The 21,549-nt window shown below is 44.4% G+C and overlaps 1 protein-coding gene across 1 annotated transcript in view; it reads right to left on the reverse strand.

Moving 5' to 3' along the window:
* Positions 1-8,043: 8,043 nt before the first annotated feature.
* The window catches only part of FIGNL2 (fidgetin-like 2), a 66,751-nt gene continuing 53,245 nt past the window's right edge, over positions 8,044-21,549 (reverse strand). The window contains exon 2 of the mRNA XM_015409565.1: positions 8,044-10,214. Within this exon, the coding sequence (XP_015265051.1) occupies positions 8,044-10,203 (2,160 nt within the window). The 5' untranslated portion in view covers positions 10,204-10,214. The remainder of the gene's footprint in view (positions 10,215-21,549) is intronic.

The following is a 21,549-nucleotide window of genomic DNA, read 5'->3' on the forward strand; positions in this document are numbered from 1 at the left end:
GGGGGGGGAGGGGTCTCAGGGGTGGGCAGGGGGGGGGGGGGGGGGGAGAGAAAGAGGAGGTTTCAGGGGTTGGCATGAGGTTGGGCTAAACAAATGGTACAGAAGCAGAAACACAATGGGGAAGGTGGGATCTTTCACTGACCAAAATTCAGTTACGGAGATGGGCCTGCCAGAAACGTTCATGCTCAAAGTTCATGGAGAAAGATGCTCAAAAGCCTCCTTACTTCTCCAAGAACAGAAAGCTGCCCCGATGAAGAACAGCTCTACCTTTTTGAGATTTTTATTTTTCTGGAGTGTAATGCAGAGCATTGGTCTTCAGCCTTCTCAGACCCGGTCTAGAGGGGCAGCCAGAGTAATGGCCTCACTGGTGTCAAGGCCAGGCTAGTGGGCAGCTGGCAAAGAGAGGGGCAGGAAACACAGGCAAGTTCTAGAGCTGTGCCACAGTGAAGCTCAAGGTATGGGTCAGAACCATAGAGGAATCTTCTCCTCTGCAGAATGATCTTATTGTTGCATCCTGCTCCTCCTGTTTGCCTTCATGCAAAGAGAGACAGGAGTGTGTGTGTGTGTGGGGGGTGCTTTTGCACCCTGGCAGCTGATCTTTCCAAAAAGCAGTTGCTGCAGCAAAAAAGAATGGTAGAGCGTTATAGGGGCTTACAACCCAGTAGGGCAAGAAGGTACTGGCTGGATCTTAGGAAAAACTTTTTTACAGTAAGAGCTGTTCAACAGTGGAATCACCTACCTAGGGAAGTGCTAAGTTCCCCCTCACTGGCAGTCTTTAAGCAGTGGCGCGGACTAGATGGCCTGTATGGCCTCTTCCAACTCTATGATTCTAGGTGTGGCTCCTGATACTCATAGGCTGAAACCCATGAATGCTGAGAGCATCCAAGGGGGAAAGCCATGTGGTTACTTGTGGGGCAGCTCAAATCAAAATAAATTGGAGGATACAGCTCTCCAACTAGGCTCTCGTGGCAGAAGGGGAAAGGAACTATGGATAAGAGGGACTGGTTTGGGCATACAAGGTCAAGGGAAATACCCAGAGGGAGGATAATTTGGAAGGGGGAAGAATCACTGAGCCACTGAATACCCATGAAGAGTACAAGCCTCAGGCTTGCTTGCTCTTGATAGAGTAAGTGAGGGTGCTGCTGGCGGAGTGCTATAAACCTTTAGTCTGAGTGCCAACTCCAAGTGAAGGAATTTCTCCTCAGTAAAACAGGAAACACCTTTACAGGTATATTCACCTGAGGTGACACAGTTTCAGGTGAAACAATCCACGGGCAGCTTTCAGACATCACACAAAAAAAGAGGCTTTACTTGTGATGAATGTAAACCTTGGCATCTTGTTGTGCTCATACATGACAGGCAATGGGAGACTTCCGGTTTCAGAAATCTTCAAAGTCCTCTCCCTGTAGATGTTCTTTTTCACACATTCACGTTGCAAAGCAAACAGAGGGTTGGAATTAAATGGTTTCATCCTGGGTTAGAATCCCAGCATGTGGGGAAGAAACAAACTCCAGTTTGTTCAGGTACCTGCATTTCAATGGCAAGACAAACTGGAAACAGACTGAAGACTTCTAAACGCAGGAAGTCTTCAGATAATGCTCTATGTACGAGAGAGGCACTAGGAAGCAAGAAAAGGTTTCCAACTCCAGTTTTGCCTTGCAGCGTTAATTCCTTCCTGACCAGTGTTTTATGTCTTTGTACATATTTTGGCCCTGTTTTTAATTGTTTTAATGGTGTGTGTTCTACAGAAGGTATATTTTAATAGTGATTTTAAAATGTGATTTTATCAGGTTTACTTTCATTTTGTTAGCTGCCCTGGTGGCCCTTGTGAGGGCAGAAAGGCGACATATAAATTTTGTAAAATAAATAAATAAAATAATAATATGTGGCTTTGGGGGATTTGCAGGGAGAACTGGGCAAATAGAGGTGTCTAAGCTGCCCCGCCCCCGATTCTCCCTTGCAACTTCTCCCATGGTCAGTTTTTTCCTGCCCTCTCCCATCTAGTCCTTTAGCTGGAAATAAGGCTATCTGGGGGGGGAGATGGCCCCGGGGGTACAGCTGTGTGTGATCAGTGGGAAGGGTTAAGAGGCCCCCTCAAAAGTGCTGGTCTCCCCTGCTAATGCTAGTGGTGGTCACCCCCTCCTTCATATACCTGTATTATCATCCACTGGCGAACACACTTAGGAAATGAGTATTTGCCACAGAAATGTGTAGTTCTGTCCTTGGCCTGTAATTCTGGGAAGTGCAAAGAGAAGTGCCCAATTTCAAGCTGCTTCCTCAGTAAAAAAAATAAAATAAATGCAGAGACTCCTGCTTTCAAGTACTTAACAGAATCATGCGGTCTTCAGCATTCTAAAAATCAGACCCAGTAATTAAACACCTTGAGACAAAGAAAGAAAAACCAGCAGAGGAGTATATCTTAAGTGGGCAGGAGTGAATGAATGAGAGATGTGAATTCCTACGTCAAAGAGGCTATCTTTTCCTATGGAAATGAAAGTGAGAAAACATATAGGAAAACATTACCACTACTTTTCTGGTGATGAGAGTTATATAATTCCAAAATAAAGTGCTATCGGATTTTCTCACTATAAAAAAATAAAAATCAACACACACACCCCAAAATGTATGCCTGATTTTTAAAAAAATTATGGCTGATAAGAAACAAAACATCAAGGTCAATTTGTTCTTGGAGAAGACTTCCAAAGACTGTGATCCAAAGAAGTACCCACCACCTTCAAATCAAAATCCAACATTTTTTCTAAAGTATAATTTAACTGGATTGCCCTAATGGTCAGGCTAGTCCAATCCCATCAGATCTCGGAAGCGAAGCAGGTTGGCCCTGGCTAGATGGGAGACCTCCAAGGAATATCAGAGTTGTGACACAGAGGCAGGCAACAAAAAAACCACCTCTGAGCCTCTCTTGCCTTGAAAACCCTACAGGGTTGCCATAAATCAGTTGTAACTTGACAGCACTTTCCACCACCACTACCAAATTTACTACACTGAAGATTTAGTGCGGCTCTCCTAATGACTTTTAAAGAGAGACTTACGTGACATCACAGGTTTATGGCAGATGGGCCACTTTTCAAATCACATTTTTAGGTGTGCATTTAAGGTCCAAACACTCATAAAAGCATCTCTGCAATACTCTTTTCCCTTACTTTTTTATTTTTTTTAAGGAAAAGCAGCAATGGAAAATTAGGAACACATTGGAGTATGCTTTTTGGGAGGGACTGCTTAACCCTTTCCCTTTCTGCCACTTGTTTGGTCAAACCTAATCCCTCCCCTCACTGCTTTTCTACTAGCACAGGAAAAAGATTCAGACCAGTATCTCAGGTCCCTGTTAAGTGTTTCCTCGGTCTGCCCCGTATAATGTGTGAAATGATCAACAGTATCAAGTGCTGTGCTCATGTGAAAGAGCCATTATTGACTAAACATGGCATATTCCCAAATCTGCCCCGTCCCCTTCAAATAAGAGGTTTCCCTGGTGATAGTTCACACTATCCCCCTTCAAATAAGAGGTTTCCCTGGTGACAGTTCACACTATCTGCAATTCATCAGTCTGCAAAGTGCCAAAGAAGGAAATATACACAACCTTGTGAATCAGCTCTTGGTTAGACTGTAAAGAGACTTACAAGGCAACCCCACGTGGAGTTACTTCATTTGAAACAATGGGTTTCGATTGGAGTAACTCTGCATGGAATTTCTCTGCTGGATGTGGTTTGACAGTGACTAACCTGCAAAGAGGAATACATGTGACTACCTTTTCTGCTAAAATAATGTAGCATTCAAATATGCAAAGGGCTTAGCAATGTGTGTCTCACAAAGTTTCCCAGCTCATCTCTCTATCTGGTGTTAAGTGCTATGGCTTCTCAGATACCTAAATGAAAGCAGATTGAAATCTTTCCATTTAGAAAAAGAATTCTCTCAAGCCTTGGACCCACTGATCTTTGTGCACAATTCTTAAGTGAACCACAACGTTCTCAGCAGCCATGGAGAACAGCTACTTCATGCAGCACATGGATGTGCTTTGTGAACTTTTAAGAATTTCCAGAAGCTGTGTCCAGGGAGGCCATTTACCACCACAGAATAATCCAGCACAACTCAGGCAAATGCAGGACAGGAAGAGTTATGACTGTCCAAGGAGACATTAGAAGCAACCAACAATGGCCTGTCAAGCAGAATTTTCTTGCATGGCTCCCAAGCAAGTCATACAGGTTCCCAAGTCAACATTGTTTACTATTTACTATTGAGTAAAAACATTCCATTCTATAACAGCACAGCCCATTTTAAAAACAAATTTAAAAGTTTGTTCAGTGGCACAGGAACTGCATGCAGTGTTATGTAACTTGTTATCAATAGGTGCTCATGGCTCTTATACAACCACGGTCTAAAAGCATTTTCAATAATTGTTAAAGCTACTGGGGGAAGAACTGTGGTGTCATCTGCAAACATAAATGAGAACTGAGGACTGGGTACCTCAGTGGGACCAGGCTTGATTCTCAGGGGCTCGTGTCATTCAGGGCAGGATGCAGGTTTTATCCCCAATCAAAGGTGTCCCTTTATTCCATTAAATGTCATATAATTGCAAAAGCTTCAGTATGCAAGATCTGGATTCCACTGGATTCACAGCTGTGATGAAACTGTAATGCTGAAGCATGTGCTAGGGAACTGGAGAAACCCCAGGAAATATTTAAATGTAGGCTTTTTTGCAGATGCAAAAAAGGAGGTGCCAACAGCCAGTTGGCCTCCTTTGCTAAATAAGGTATTTCCCCTTCTCTTTTTCTGAAGTGAAAAATTAACATCACCACAAACATGTTCCATACATTAGCTGAAAATTATGGATATGGCAATCAAAGGTATCAATCCAATCTCTCACCAGCATATCTGAGAGACTGACAGATTTTCTTCCATGCTCAAAACATACCCAAGTGAGACTGTTCCTAAACGGAAACATGAAAAGCTTTTCAACATCACAGGTGCTGTTGCCAACACCATCCTTAAAACAATGCTAGTACACTTCCAGCTCAAGCTACTGGCTCAAGACAATGCAGCCTTAGGGAGTGAAATTTAGACTGTGATTTCCTTTATCTACAAAACTTGAAGTATGAATTGCCTTGCATCTAGAACATGCAAGTAACTCCAAGCATCAGCTGAAAGTACCTGCATGGTCTGAGTTCCATTAACACACAGGTTGTTTCCACACTGGTGTTTTGCTCTACCCTGGCTATCAAACTGGAGTGAGTTCTTTTGGACACAATGTCACCCTGGTTTCTCCTGGTTTGCAATAGTGCTCCCCAAACCCTGTTTGTTCTGATTTTTTTTTAAAGATCATAATCAAAACGGGTTTGCCCACTGTGTGGAAAGGAAGAGGTAGATTCTTGAACCTCCCCATCCACACTGACACCATTTTCCCTTGGTAACCCCTCACAGCCACTATTTCTCCCCTTGCCATAATTTTTAGAAAGGCAACAAAAAGTCCTCTAGTGATGCAAGGAAATTACAGGCATGAAAGGATACCAAAGAAGAAGAAAAGTTGGTTGTATACCCCGCTCTTCACTACCCGAAGGCGTCTTGGAGCAGCTTACAATCTCCTCTTCCTCTCCCCACAACAGACACCCTGCGAGGTAGGTGGAGTTGAGAGAGATCTGAAAGAACTTTGACTGGCCCAAGGTCACCCACGGCAGGCTTCATATGAAGGAGTGGGAAAATCAAACCCAGTTCTCCAGATTAGACTCTGCCGCTCTTAACCACGACACCACGCTGGCTCTCTGTGTCAAAGAAGACACAGAGAATAACCCCCTGTGGATGCTCCATGGCTGTGGCACAACAGGGAATGACCATCACGCAGAAGCAGCCACATTCTACCTACTGAACGAAGAGGAGGGTCTGATCTTCATCAGTGAATTTTTCACTCCAGTCCCACTGACATGTCTATCAGAACTCTTAGAACAGGGAATAGCATCCAAAGATGGCATTTATTTCACTCCTCTTCCCCAACTAAAAGTCTATTTAAAAGTTCTATCTATATAGTAATAATTTTCTGTAACAGAACTAATCTACACAGAGGGGTTAAAAAAAGAATCTCACTGTTTCTGAGTCAGAGAAATCTGCAGCTGGCTACAGGTACTAGAATCCAGGCTCAAAAATACCAGTCACAGAGAAATGCAGCTCTGACAGAACATTAAAAAAAAAAAAAGACTTCCAGCACCATCCCAGAAGCAGGTCCAGGAGAACTTTAGTCCTTCATAGAGCCTATCAGTGCAGCCCTAAGCAGAGTTTTACTCTTCTGTGCCCAATGGACTTAGAAGGGTATAACTCTTTTTATGAGTATTTTCAATGTTTATACTGGCCTTACTTGAATCCATTTGTTAATTTGAATGCCATAATGTACACTGGCTAAAATGGCTATTTGCATTTTAATGAACAATGCGCGGGAGTTCAAAAATGAACCACAGTGAGAAAGGTTAAAGACAAATGAAGCCTCCCTTAAGGAAATATCCGTATTCTACTTGCAAAAGTGGTGGGTTCCACCTTGGCATGCACAAGGGACAACAGGTTTTAACAGACTCCAACACAGCAAAGGGTCCAGACTATTGTACAGCAAATTGACATGTGAACAACAGCAGACAAGAGCCTTTACAGAGTATAATAGCACAGGGCCAGCCAAGAGATCCTTAATGTGAGAAGGGGGCTATTCCAGATACACAAGATATGATCTTCATCCGCAGAGTACTAGAAGGATGCCCTGTATTTTTATACAGGGGTGTCACCTTTTAGAGAAGAGAAGTCTTCAGTACAGTTTCACAACCTCTTTCACACCCTTTAAAAACATCACTGCAATCAGGAATATAAGTACTCATTTTGTCTCAAATTATACTTTGGGAAGCTTAAACATGTATTTTTCTTGGCTTATTAGGACCAGATTGGAAAGCTCCTGTTATAGAACATAACAAAGGAAAATGCTCAGGATTTGGAAATGGAATAGAAAGGTTCCTTCAAAAAGTGGTACTAGCCATGGCTTTATAAACTACAACACTAATACTTCTTACCATTTGAAGACACGTTACTCCACCAAAATGCTATGGTAAAATGTTTTCTTTAAAAAACAAATAAAAGTTATGGCATAACATATTGTGAAAAGCCCCTGAAATACATTCAACTTTCATCTTTGTAACAACTTCAAGTTTACTCTTGTTTTCCTTTAATATGGGACTCAAATGTGCATTAAAGTACATTTGTAATCCTTCCAGATCATTTTAATTTTCCTTGAGTTTTTTTCTTTAAACAAAAACATTCTTTTTTTGTTCTGAGGTAAATTATTTTTCCTGAGTAGTTAAAAAAAGGGGGGGAAATCACTACATACATTACAAAAAAAAGGCCTAGTACATTAAACAGTCTACATTTTTAAAAACAAAAATTCCAAAACCCCTTCCCTCAAAACCCATTGATGCCATTTCTTTTAATAACACTGCTCTTGATGGCTTTAAAGAGCACCTAGCGTTTAATTCCCGCTAGGAATGAGTCTATTATGGTATGGTGCACTGAATGACCCATTGTGCCATACCAAAGGAAGTTAAGAAGCAAAGAGAAATATTCAAGAGGTACAGTATTAAAAAGGAATAGGGAAGGGGGACAATACCTGGCTGAACAATTTACAATGCTGGTACGGAAAGGGCTGACTGGGAAAACAGATTAATAATAAATAGGTTATCCTGAGTTTATTGCGCAACTACTTTCCATTAACATAAGAGACCCAACAACCACCACACAGTCAAACTCTCAGACATTTTTAGAAAACAAACAAAAATGTGTGTTAATCAATATAGGGAAGGTCTTGCATTCAAAAAGTGTGACTTTCCTAAAGATGAGAATGCATCCTCACCCATCTCCGTTTCTCATTGGCAGGTGGCACACCATCTCTTGGAAACTGTAGCACTCAGCGCCACAAAGCTTCAATAGCTAAAGGAAATTTTTTAAAACCTCAAAGCTCCCAACGGCTTTCACTCAAGAGAGTCCAGGTGATACAACAAGCAACGACCACTAATGTCGAGAACCATACATTTTATCCCATTCCATATACAAGTCCAGCTCCTTCTGAGAGACAGCAGGGTGGATCTTGCAGAAAATGCTTTCAAAATCCTTGTAGGAAGTGGGCTGAAGCTGGCCGGGCAGGCTGTGCAGCTTGTTTGCCCCAGCCTGCTGACAAAGCTGAAGGAGCTCGTTGCCCGAATAGCTCTCAGTGAGTTGTACAATGGAGGCCATCTCCCTCTCACTGAGACAGTAGTTTTGCTGGGCCAGAGCATGGTGCAGAATCTGCCGCCTGGCAACGCTATCTGGTGGGGAAATGTAGAAACGCTTAGCAAACCTCCTCTGGGTGGCATCATCAAGGTTGCCAGGCCTGGTGGTTGTTGCTATGACAACCACGTTCTGCTCGCCTGAGGTAGCAAGGTTATCCAGGTAGGAGAGGAGTTGGGACTTCAAGATGGCAGAGTCTTCCAGCAGGGATTCCACATCTGTGAGGAGAATGACGGAAGGCTGACGACAATTGGACACAAAGAAAGTTGCCTGCAGGATCTTCTCGGCTTCGGCCTTCCACTTGGAGATCAAACCTGTCCCACTGAGCTTCAGCAGGGTAGATCCCAGCTGTGTAGAAATACACCTGCTCAGCAGGGTCTTCCCTACACCACGGGGCCCAAATAGCAAGATGGTTTTGGGTGGGCGGCTTACCCCAGTGTAAGCCCCTGGCCTCAGGATGGGCCATACTAGCTCTTCCTCTATGACAGCTTTGACAGAGACTTGCCCAGCGATGTCTGTCCACTGTACTGGTGGGCCACAGTCAATTATTTTGTTATTCACCAACTCCAAAACGAAAGGGTCCATTGCTTTTGGCTGCTCTTCTACTGTCTGGTCACTGTTGTCACTGCTAAATGTTGGTGGTTTGGGTTGCATCCTGAGAGAAAAGGAATCTCCTCCATGCTCACCATTGGCAGCTGGAGGAGTGAACTTCTCAAAACTCTCACTAGGTCTCAGTGGGGCCTCTCCAACATTGTAAGCTGGAGAAACCAGTCCTTTCATGGGCTGGCTGCTGTATTTCCCAACAGGCTCCTCTGAAGCCACTGTTGTCACGGCTACTCCTGATCCTGCTGGCCTTTTGCCCCCTTTGAAAGGCACCTCAGAGCTTCGGTTGAATCCATTCCCTCTACATTCACCACTGTCGGACATCTGATATGGGGACTTTGGTTGCTCATAGCTGTATTTTCGATACCTGCCTTCACTATCATCCTCACTACCAGCGATATCAAAGGCCTTCCTTTTCAGAGAGCTCCCTGACTCACCACTGAGTGGAGGCACTGCGAGGGGGCTCTGGTAGCTGTATCCAGGGACCACAGGGGGTCGAGAGGATGGGGGAATGGGGGTAGGGGCAGCAATACCTGAGGGTAAATATGAGGCTGATGGATGGGGAGGATGGATGGTGCCATAGCTAGGCTGGGGCGGGTAGCTGCCTGAGGCATAGTTGTACATAGGTCCTGAGGAGCTGTAGCTGGGAACAAGAGTTGTGGAAGGATGGCTAGGTTGTAGGAGGCCTGAGCTATGCAGGGTAGATGGGTGAGGAGGTGGAAGCGCAGAAGCAGTCTGGCTGCAGTAGCCTGATGGCAGGTAGGCCCCACCGTAGCCCGAGGGATACTCCTGAGATGCCCCGAGAGTTCCAGAAGCGGCGGGTCCCCCACAAGAGTTACTGGGGTAAATTGAATCAGAGAGATTGCTAGCAACTACAGGAGAGGTGCCAAGACCATTACCCGGAGTAACAGCAGGAGGAACAATCCCTTTGGAGCCGGATAATCCATCGTGCATTGGATTCAGAGGATAGGCCCCTTCTGAGGTGTGTGCCATTGGCCAAGGCTCCATCTCACCCTTCTGACCATTGAGTGGCCCAAAAGCGCCATCCCCATAGGTGTTGAGCACCGATGGCCTGTCGTAGGGAGAGTCCAGTACTCCAGAGTACTTCTCAGCATACCTCTTCAGGAGGTTGGAAGCAGTCAGAGCAGAGATGTCATCATTGGCCCAGGCATAGTTGAAGCGCTGCCGGCTGCTGTGGTAGAGGTCAGACTTGTGGGCAGGTGAGGAGGTGGTGGAGGAGACATCAAGGTGCTGCTCCGGCCACTGATTCAGAGGCTGAGCATGTTCTGGTGTCCAGTGCATTTTTGACAGAGCTAGGGAAAAAACATTTTGAAAACAAATGCATCTTGCCATTACTTGTAGACTGCAAGACTGCAGAGGCTGAGTCTTTAGGACATGAGATGTCCGAAGCAGGGATAAAACATGGGAACAATCCATGACCACTAACACCTTCCATTGGTGGTTTACTGAAGCCAAGAAACTCAGCCCTTGAGCCACTACAACCCCAAGATTTCCTTCCTAGTTATTCACAGCCTGTTCAGATTCTCTCAGTGTAAACTGGTCTGGCTTTGGGGAGGGGCTCTGTCTACATCATTCTACAGTCATATTGAATCTCATTTACCATTCTGTTGCACAGGCCTTTTCAGAGGTCCGCAATCTGCAACAGTTTTCAGCACTGTAAATAGCCTGGTGTTGTTCACAAACTTGGGTTTCTTCTAGAGCTCTCCTCCCACCACCCCACAGGGCCATTTCTGAAAAACCGAATGGCTCCAAGTATTAGTAGTGATCTTTGGAGATGGTACTTCTTGCTTCTGTCCATTGCAAAAATTGCTTATTCTTACTCTCTATCACCAGTCCCTAATTGAGTGTCCTTTTATTTATTTCACTTACTTTATTTATACCCTGCCTTTCTCCCCAGTGGAAACCAAAGCAGCTTAAATTGTTCTCCTGTCTTCCATTTTAACCTCACAACAACCCTGTGAGGTAATTTAGACTCAGAGTGTGTGACTGGCTCAAGGTCTCCCAGTAAGGTTCCAGAGCAGAGAAGGGACTCAAACCTGAGTCTGCCAGACCCTAGTCCAACACGCCAGCCCTTGTACAACACTGAGTCTCTGTCTTTACGCCAAGGTTGTTAAAACTACTCAGGAGCCTTTCATGAAGGATTCAGCAAAAGCTGTAGTCAAAGAATTTAAAAAAAAACGAACTACTGTATAATTTCTGTCTATACATTTGTTGATAATCTCAAAGGATTTAAAAGGTTGTTAAAACTACTCAGGAGCCTTTGATGAAGGATTCAGCAAAAGCCGTAGTCAAAGAATTTAAAAAAACCGAACTACTAGATAATTTCTGTCTATACGTTTGTTGATAATCTCAAAGGATTTGAAGCTGGCTGTGCATGTCTCTGATTGGCTGCCATTCCATAATGCCACCAAAGAACTTCCTTTTTTTTTTTTACTCCCCAGAGTACTGTTGGCATTGGGAAAGCTCTGGCTACAGTGGAATCTAACATGGCTCCTATGAATGATACTGTATGCACTGGTTCCAATTTGGATTTCTTTGAACTGACCTGCAGGTGCAACACCTCAAGTACCCTGAGTACGAGGCACAAGTCTGCTTGGAGCTTTAGCTTCGTACGAGATACAATCAGCCTGTCATCAAGGTAAGGGTACATCTCACACCCCAGCCTTTGCAAGTAGGCAACATCCACTGCCACTACCTTGGTGAACAACATGTGTGCCACAGGTAGCCCAAAAAGAAGGGCCATGTATTGGAAATGGTGGGAACCACATTGTAAGTAGAAATATTTCTGATGGTCCAGTCTTATCTTTACATGGAAATACACATCTAGCAGATGTAGCATAGACATAACACAGGAAAGACATCTGGAATGGATGCCTCCCTCTCAGGTCTAGAATAAGTCTCACCTGCCCCATTCTTTTTGACCAGAAAGTATCCAGTGTAGAACCCTGACTGCTAATCTTTTGCTGGCACTGTCACAATTGCTTTCTTGCTGAGGATGGGGTTGACCTCGCACCAAGTTCTGGAGAAGAGATAGGAGGGTTGAATTGCTGGCACTGTCACAATTGCTTTCTTGAGGATGGGGTTGACCTCGCAATGAGTTCTGGAGAAGAGTTAGGAGGGTTGGATGGTGATGTGCTGAGTGTGGGCTGTAGTTGTCAAAATCCCTGCCTTGCAGGTTGTAGGGCTTGGGCAACTGATATCTGGCTTTACCCCTTGCAGCAGGGAACCTTTTCCTCTGTTGGATGGGGGTTGAATGGCAGGTGTGTTGGAATATGAAGTGTGAAGCATCAGATGACCTCTTTCTCAAAATACAGAGTAGTATGTTTGTAGTAGGGCCTAAGTCTAGGAGCGGAAGGCATAGAAGGGATCATGTCTAAGGTTTCAGTAGTAAGCTTGTCCTTCATTTTGAAGGCCAGGAGTTTTGTCACTTTGCACTTGTCATCAAGTAACCTCTCTAGGTGAGGTGCAATCCCATAGGAAGAACTGATAGCGGGCCATGATACACTGATAACTGGCTATTTTGAGGTCAAGGACACAGGAGGTGTAGATTTTTCTCCTTACCCCATGTAGTTTATGGCCTTCTTTATCAATAAGGACTTAGTGAGTGAAGCAGCTGGGCCAAAGCCGAAAGGACGCTCAGTTGTGGATGTGTCTGATGGTGAAAGGAAAGTCCGATGTTGCAAAGAACAATACTGCATAGGAACCTGGAATGTAAGATCTATGAATCAAGGTAAGCTTGACGTGGTCAAAAATGAGATGGCAAGACTGAACATCGATATCCTAGGAATCAGTGAACTAAAGTGGACAGGAATGGGCGAATTTAACTCAGAAGACCATTATATCTACTACTGTGGCCAGGAATCTCGTAGAAAAAATGGTGTGGCCTTTATAGTCAACAAGAGAGTGCAAAAGGCAGTACTGGGATACAATCTCAAAAATGACAGAATGATTTCTGTCCGATTCCAAGGCAAACCATTCAACATCACAGTAATCCAAGTCTATGCCCCAACCACTGATGCAGAAGAGGCTGAAGTGGACCGGTTCTATGAAGACCTACAACACCTCCTAGAACTAACACCAAAAAATGATGTCCTCATCATCATAGGGGACTGGAATGCTAAAGTAGGAAGTCAAAAGGTAACTGGAATAACAGACAAGTTTGGCCTTGGAAAGCAAAATGAAGCAGGGCAAAGGTTAACAGAGTTTTGTCAAGAGAACACACTGGTCATAGCGAACACCCTTTTCCAACAACCTAAGAGGCGACTCTACACATGGACATCACCAGATGGGCAACACCGAAATCAGATTGACTATATAATTTGCAGTCAAAGATGGAGAAGCTCTATCCAGTCAGTAAAAACAAGACCTGGAGCTGACTGTGGTTCAGATCATGAGCTACTCATTGCAAAATTCAGACTTAAACTGAAGAAAATTGGGAAAACCACGAGGCCATTCAGGTTTGACCTAGATCGCATCCCTGATGAATATACAGTAGAGGTGAAGAATAGATTCAAGGGTCTGGATTTGATAGATAGAGTGCCTGAAGAACTATGGACAGAGGTTCGTGACATCGTACAGGAGGCAGCAATCACCACCATCCCAAAGAAAAAGAAATGTAAGAAAGCAAAGTGGCTTTCTGATGAGGCTTTACAAATAGCAGAGGAAAGAAGGAAAGCGAAAGGCAAAGGCGAAAAGGAAAGATTTACCCAACTGAACGCAGATTTCCAGAGAACAGCAAGGAGAGATAAGGAGGCCTTCCTGAATGAACAGTGCAAAGTAATAGAAGAAAACAATAGAATGGGAAGGACTAGAGATCTCTTCAAGAAAATTGGAGAAATCAAGGGAGCGTTCCATGCAAAGCTGGCCATGATAAAGGACAAAAACGGTAGGGACCTAACAGAAGCAGAAGAGATTAGGAAAAGATGGCAAGAATACACAGAAGAACTATACAAGAAAGACCTCGATGTCCTTGACAACCACGACGGTATAATCACTGACCTCGAGCCAGACATCCTGGAATGTGAAGTTAAATGGGCCTTAGAAAGCATTACTAACAACAAAGCTAGTGGAGGTGATGGTATTCCAGCTGAGCTATTCAAAGTCTTAGAAGATGATGCTGTTAAAGTTCTGCACTCCATTTGCCAGCAAATTTGGAAAACGCAACAGTGGCCACAGGATTGGAAAAGATCAGTATACATTCCAATCCCAAAGAAGGGCAATGCCAAGGAATGTTCAAACTATCGCACAATTGCACTCATATCACACGCTAGCAAGGTCATGCTCAAGATCCTACAAGCTAGGCTTCAACAGTACGTGGATAGAGAACTGCCAGAAGTACAAGCTGGGTTTCGAAGAGGTAGAGGAACTAGAGATCAAATTGCCAACATTCGCTGGATTATGGAGAAAGCAAGAGAGTACCAGAAAAACATCTACTTCTGCTTCATTGACTATGCTAAAGCCTTTGACTGTGTGGATCACAACAAACTATGGCAGGTCCTTAAAGAGATGGGAGTACCAGACCACCTCACATGTCTCTTGAGAAACCTGTATAAGGGCCAAGAAGCGACAGTTAGAACCGGATACGGAACAACTGATTGGTTCAGCATAGGAAAAGGAGTACGACAAGGATGTATACTGTCACCTTGCTTATTTAATATATATGCAGAGTACATCATGCGAAATGCTGGCCTGGATGAATCACAAGCGGGAATTAAGATTGCTGGGGAAAAGATCAACAACCTCAGATATGCAGACGATACCACTCTGATGGCAGAAAGTGAAGAGGACCTCAAGAGCCTCTTGCTCAGGGTAAAAGAGGAGAGCGCAAAAGTGGGCTTGAAGCTCAACATCAAAAAAACTAAGATCATGGCATCCGGCCCCATCACTCCTTGGCAAATAGAAGGGGAAGCTGTGGAAGTAGTGACAGACTTCACGTTCCTGGGATCCCAGATCACCGCAGACTGTGACAGCAGCCATGAAATTAAAAGACGCCTGCTCCTTGGGAGGAAAGCGATGGTGAACCTAAACAGCATGATAAAAAGTAGAGACATCTCCCTGCCAACAAAAGTCCACATGGTCAAAGCAATGGTATTCCCAGTAGTCATGTATGGCTGCGAGAGTTGGACTATAAGGAAGGCCGAGCGCCGAAGAACAGATTCTTTTGAACTATGGTGCTGGAGAAGACTCTTGAGAGTCCCTTGGACTACAAGAAGATCAAATCAGTCAATGCTAAAAGAAATCAACCCTGACTGTTCCCTGGAAGGCCAGATAATGAAACTGAAGCTCAAATACTTTGGCCACCAAATGAGAAGGGAGCACTCACTGGAGAAGACCCTGATGCTGGGAAAGATTGAAGGTCAAAGAAGACGGGGACGGCAAAGGATGAGATGGTTAGACAGTGTCATTGATGCAACGAACATGAAATTGAGCCAACTTCAGAGGACGGCGGAAGACAGGAGGGCCTGGCGGGAGCTGGTCCATGGGGTTGCGAAGAGTCGGACTCAACTGTGCGACTGAACAACAACAACAAATGTAACCTACGACCAAGGAATTAGTTGTGAGATGTTGGAAACGAAAAGGGAATTCTTCCTTCTTGGTTCTGTATTGATTTTCAATATGCCTAGCGGAAGGCAACACCAGTGCCAGCATAACTAATGTCTCATTGTGACTTCCAGTAAGCCATTAATTACAAGAAAGGTAATAGGTCCTGTGTCCCTGTTGCATAACTCTAAATACCAGGTCCATGGCCCTCAAAGGCGCACAGGATTCAGATTAGTTGTTCATTATATATGTGGAGATCCTCACACAGGGAGTATAAAGATGACTCCAGCATAGCATCATCAGGTGAGATTTCAGAAGTGTAGTCTGGCTGTCTGTTCTTGTAAGCAGGTTGATGGGAGTCCAAAGCCAGCTCACCTAGGGATTGTGCTTCCTCATGAGGATCTGACAGAGGATCCGAGTCATCTAGAGGATAGCGGCCTGCTTCTACTTGATCAGAACTGAGGGGAGCATATGGATCCCAGCCCTGGTCATAATAGTCATGCTAGAGATCTTTGTATAACAATCGGGATGATTTCAAATACAAATCTATTGTCTCCAACTGGACTGGTGGATCTGAATGGTAAGACTAGGTCTTTGTCTGACAACAGAGGATAAGTGTTCTGAGCCTTGTATTTCACCTTCTGAGCCAAAGGGAATGAGTACGGTGAACGACACTGTAGAAAAGACATTCTCAGAACAGAGACTGTCTCCGTGACCAGTTCCAAAGAAGGTTTATGAGAAGCCAGGTCTTTAGGATGAGGAAGGGTAGGGGTGGACAACAATTTTTACTTGGGAGGTTTCTCCAGATGTTTGTGCTGAGCCTTTTTAGGTGGTTGTTCAGAAGCACTAAACACTGGGGAAAGGGACAGAGCCAGAAGCTTTTCCTATATTTTTTTGTTGGGCCCTTAGTACTCAGAAGATAGAGTGCCCTCATGAGCTTCAAAAACCTCTCAGTGGTAGGCCTGCATGTGTACAATATCCATGTGGGTCTGCATAGGTACCAGGATGATGTAATATATTTAGTAAGATACAAGTCTCTTTTTGCGAAGCTACTCCTCCCCCCCATCCCCAACTTTTCCTGTGGTTTTGGTTATAAAGTTCCATATAAAATATTGATATCATATACATCTGAAGAAGTGAGGTTTGACCCACAAAGGCTTATGCTAGAATAAACTAAATTTAGTTTTTAAGATGCCACTTGATTTCTGCTTTACTCTGGTACAACAGACTAACACAGCCACCCTTTTGAAATTATGATAGAGATATTGGGTATTTTGATTTCAGATGGTGGGATTTAGACACATATGAGTTAGCTGTAGGGTTGCCAGGTCCTACCGAGCTGCCAGCGGAGGGATCCAGCCTCTTCTCTGGGATCTCACCCGAAAGTAACATCATCGCATTGATGAACAAATACTATTCACATTGATGAACAAAAACTATTGAGGCAGACTCAGCATGTGTTCTGTAAGGGAAGATCTTGTCTCACTAACCTGTTAGTGTTCTTTGAGGGAGTGAACAAACATGTGGACAAGGGTGAACCAATAGATATTGTTTACCTTGACTTCCAGAAAGCTTTTGATAAAGTTCCTCATCAAAGGCTCCTAAGTAAGCTCAATAGTCATGGGATAAAAGGACAAGCCCTTTTGGGGATCAGAAACTGACTGATTAATAGGAAACAGAGAGTGAGTATAAATGGGCAATTTTCTCAGTGGAGGGTGGTAAGCAGTGGGGTACCGCAGAGATCAGTACTGGGTCTGATGCTTTTTAAGTGGTTCATTAATGATTTGGAGTTGGGAGTAAGCAGTGAAATGGCTAAATTTGTGGATGACATGAAATTGTTCAGGGTGGTGAAAACCAGGGAGGATTGTGAGGCACTCCAAAGGGATCTATCGAGAATGGGCAAGTGGGTGTCAACATGGCAAATGGGGTTCAATGTGACCAAGTGCAAAGTGATGTGCATTGGGGCCAGAAATCCTAAGTATAAATACGAGTTGATGGGGTCTGAACTGGCAGAGACTGACCAAGAGAGAGATCTTGGAGTTGTAGTAGATAACTCAATGAAAATGTCTAGACAGTGTGCAACTGCAATAAAAAAGGCCAATGCTATGCTGGGGATTATTAGGAAGGGAAATGAAAACAAATAAGCTAGTATCATAATGCCCCTGTATAAATTGATGGTGTGACCTCATTTGGAATACTGTGTACAGTTCTGGTCACCACACCTCAAGAACGATATTATAGCATTGGAAAAAGTGCAGAAAAGAATGATAAAAGGGTTGGAACACTTTCCCCATGAAGAAAGGTTAAAGCATTTGGGGCTCTTTAGCTCAGAGAAACAATGGCTGAAGGGTGACATGATCGAGGTTTACAAGATTATGCATGGGATAGAGCAGGTAGAGAAAGAAGTACTTTCCTCCCTTTCTCACAATACAAGAACTCGTGGGCACTCAATGAAATTGCTGAGCAGTTGAGTTAGAACAGATAAAAGGAAGTATTCATTTACCCAAAGAGTGATTAACACATGGAATTCACTGCCACAGGAGGTGGTGGTGGCTACAAGCATGGACGGCTTCAAAAGGAATTAGATAAACATATGGAGCAGAGGTCCATCAGTGGCTATTAGCCACAAGGTATAGAAAGGAACTCTCAGTCTGGGACAAGTGATGCACTGCATTCTTGGTGCTTGGGGGGCAATAGTGGGAGGGCTTTTAGTGTCCTGGCCCCACTGATGGACCTCCTGATGGCACTTGGTATTTTTGGCCACTGTGTGACAGAGTGTTGGACTGGTTGGCCTGATCCAACATTGGCTTCTCTTATGTTCTTATTGCATCGAGAATGTCAGGGGGTGATGGTCTAGTTTTTGGGCAAAACTCTATGGGTTTTTTGCCTTCAAAACCATAGAGTTTGCCCAAAAACTAGAATGTCACCCCTGATGCAATGACATCACTTCCGAGTGATTTCATCATGTCTGGGACGCCGCCAGCAACATCCTTGTTTGGAGGTGGGGCTTCCCCTGCTGGCCAGTTGGTGGATCCAAGCCCCCCAAAGCATGGGAATCCCCCCTGGAAACTGGGGGAGGGGGGTGCCAACCCTAGTTATCTGTGCTTTAAAAGCACTTTCCTCACTCTCTGAGTTTAGCTTTCTTCTCTTCTTTTGTATATGTGCAGCAGAAATTTTTCCATACGAAGAATGTCTTTCTTGACATATCCCACAAGGCAAATGCTCTTCAGATTCTGTACTTTCAGGGAATCCTTTCCTCGTTGGGAAAAACTAAGGAAAGCCTGAACGTCTGCCACCCAGCAAGTATGTGCCATGTTCTTGAATGCACACTCAGCTCACATGAGGTACTCACCCAAACTGAGGGCATGACCATGTACCAGAGATTAGTGAATGTTCTCTTTTTCATTTATTTTTACCTTCATTTCTATTGTGGATAATGTTTTCCATGCCTCAGCTTTTCACTGCCGGTTTTGTATTTTTTAAAAAACAATGTCATATGATCTTATGTGCAATGTATTTACATGTACAAGTTAGCCTCATTTATATTTGTGTGTAAAGTGCCATCAAGTCGGAGGTAACATGGCAACCCCAGCATGGAGCTTTCAAAGCAACTGAGAAGCAGAGATCATTTGCCATTGCCTTCCTCTGCAGAGTCTTCCTTGGTGGTCTCCCTTCCAAGTACCAACCCTGCTTGGCTTCTGAGATCTGGCTATACCATGCAGCGAGCATCATTTATACATGTAATAAAACAAGGTGGGGACCCACAAAGACTTGCAGTGGAGGGGAAATCCTGTTTCCCCACTGATCTCTGCTTCCTTTTGCCATCTGTTTTCCCCCTTGCCATTTCTGCCTCCCTGCTTAATTTCTACTGGTTCCAATTCTCTCCCCCCACCCATTTCCCCACTACAATGGGGGAAGAGAAATCCAATTTCCCCCATACCAGCCCTAGCTCTTGCTCTCATGTTGAAGGACGTGTATAGAAGGGCTTAGTGCCCTTTCAGAAGCATCAGGCACCAGGTCTGTCTCTCAGCCACAGAAACCCTTCCTTGATTTATTGTATGCAAGACAGAAGCCTCAGGATTATCATAGTTTGCCTTGACAACTCGAAATGGTGGCCATGATCTTGTGAGGCTTTCTCATGAGATCTCAGGGCTCTAATGCAATAAAACAAGGTGGAGATCCACAAAGACTTGCGGTGGAGTGGAAATCCTGTTTCCCCACTGATCTCTGCTTACTTCTGCCATCTGTCTCGGTTTCCCCCCTTGCCCTTTCTGCCTGCCTGCTTAATTTCCCCTTGGGGGAGGTAATATATATTTGCCTGCTCAGACGTCGCTATCGTTTTTCATATCTTTTCCTTGCCCATTTTTCCTTTTGGATTTTTCTTCAAACTTGGGGGGTTTCCTGGGTTTGCAAAAGCCAACCACCTCACCCAGGGTATTCCCATTGTGCAGACTTTTTGAGTCACACAGGCAGGGCACAGGTGGCTATTATATATACAGAAGTTGACTCATCAGTGTGCAGATATTGCTGAGCAAGTGCATATATTGTGTGGGGAAACAACAGTACATGGAAACATAAAACAACTCAGAAAGAAACAGAATCATGGGTTTGCTTTGCACAAGGCGAAACAAGATCAAAATAGAGATTTTCAGCTTGAAATTGCAGGGATTAAAACAACTTCATATATACCAAACAGTACCTTATAGGTAAACATTAAAGGGAATGCTTGGTACCTTTGGGCCAGCTGTCTCTCAGGGAAGTCTATGCACTGTTACTGGCCTTTACATGACAGAACCCCTGAGAAGCTTCTAAACTGGCCATCCAAACATTCAAATTTCATTTATTTGACTTATACAAATTATCCTTAGGGTAACCTATTAATACCAACCTGTCATTCCTCTGATATTAATAGCTACCAGCTCTTTTTTGCCCGTTTTGGGAGAGCATATGTGGATTTTTTTTTTTCCTTTCTGAAGGGTGCTCCTACACTGAACAGTCGCCAACATTTTAGAAGCTGAGCTAGTTGTGCTTGCAGCTATGCCTCTCCATAAAAATGGTTTCAAATTCTGGATCACTTGCAGCGAAGGCAGCCAACCCGGCTTTAACCTACCCAAGGGGCTCCAAGGTGCCTCCCCCCCCTACCCTCCCATCCCCCTCCTGGTCTGGGCTCAGCTGCTCCACAGCAAGCAGGCAGAGGAATGCACATGATGAAGCAATCAAGGTACAGAGCTGGTGGAATGCTAACAGCACATCACCAGTCATCCTCCCCACCCCCACATAAGTAACTTTAATTGTGCCAGAGTGTTTTTTTACCCCTGCCCGTGGCTTTCCCTTCCTTCTGATCTAATGAGCAGAGACATTTCGGGAGTCTTGCTGAAGGGCTTGGCAAATTCCAAAAAGCTGTGGAGAGCGAGAAGAGGGACCAACCAGGAGTGCCTGCCACATTACACAGATAGACATAACCATTTCCTGCCAATGGCACAATGCTTTTGTGGCCGCTAACCCAGCTCTTCTTGCATGTCCCTTAATTTCCATTGTTGGTGTGTCTTTCTGTGTATATGTATTCTCTCAGACCTCCTCCTCCCACCACACCCCCACACCCCCACCATTCACTCTCTTATGTCCCTCCTCCTCTTCTCGTTCACAAAGGCCTCGGGGAAAGCTGAAGTGGAGGCCGGGGAGAGCTGCCATTCAGTCTTTAAGCCACTTTGTGGCCAGAGTACAATTAGATTACCTAATGCTTTAATTGACTTATACGGCATTTGTCCTTCCACTCTGGATATCAAACTTACACAAGAGGATTTAAATGGCAACTTTTAACTGGGCTTTCTCCAACACCCTGCCTTCATTTACTCACCATTATATGAAAAGTACCACCATAAGTAAACATCTACAGAGAGATGCATCCCTGTTCCCAGCTAAATAAATACATACAAGGACTTGGGGGGGCGCCTTTAGAAAAATTATAAGGGCCTTCTAGTAAACAGCAGTTCTGGGCATCCAAGCCTAGATTTGTCTGTGGGGGGGGGGACTGGGAAGGGGGGGGGCCATGATGTCCAAATGGCAGCAGAATCCTGTGTTCAGCAG

This window comes from Gekko japonicus, unplaced genomic scaffold (genome assembly GCF_001447785.1).
Source record: "Gekko japonicus isolate JY-2015 unplaced genomic scaffold, Gekko_japonicus_V1.1 scaffold1459, whole genome shotgun sequence".
NCBI lineage: Eukaryota > Metazoa > Chordata > Lepidosauria > Squamata > Gekkonidae > Gekko > Gekko japonicus.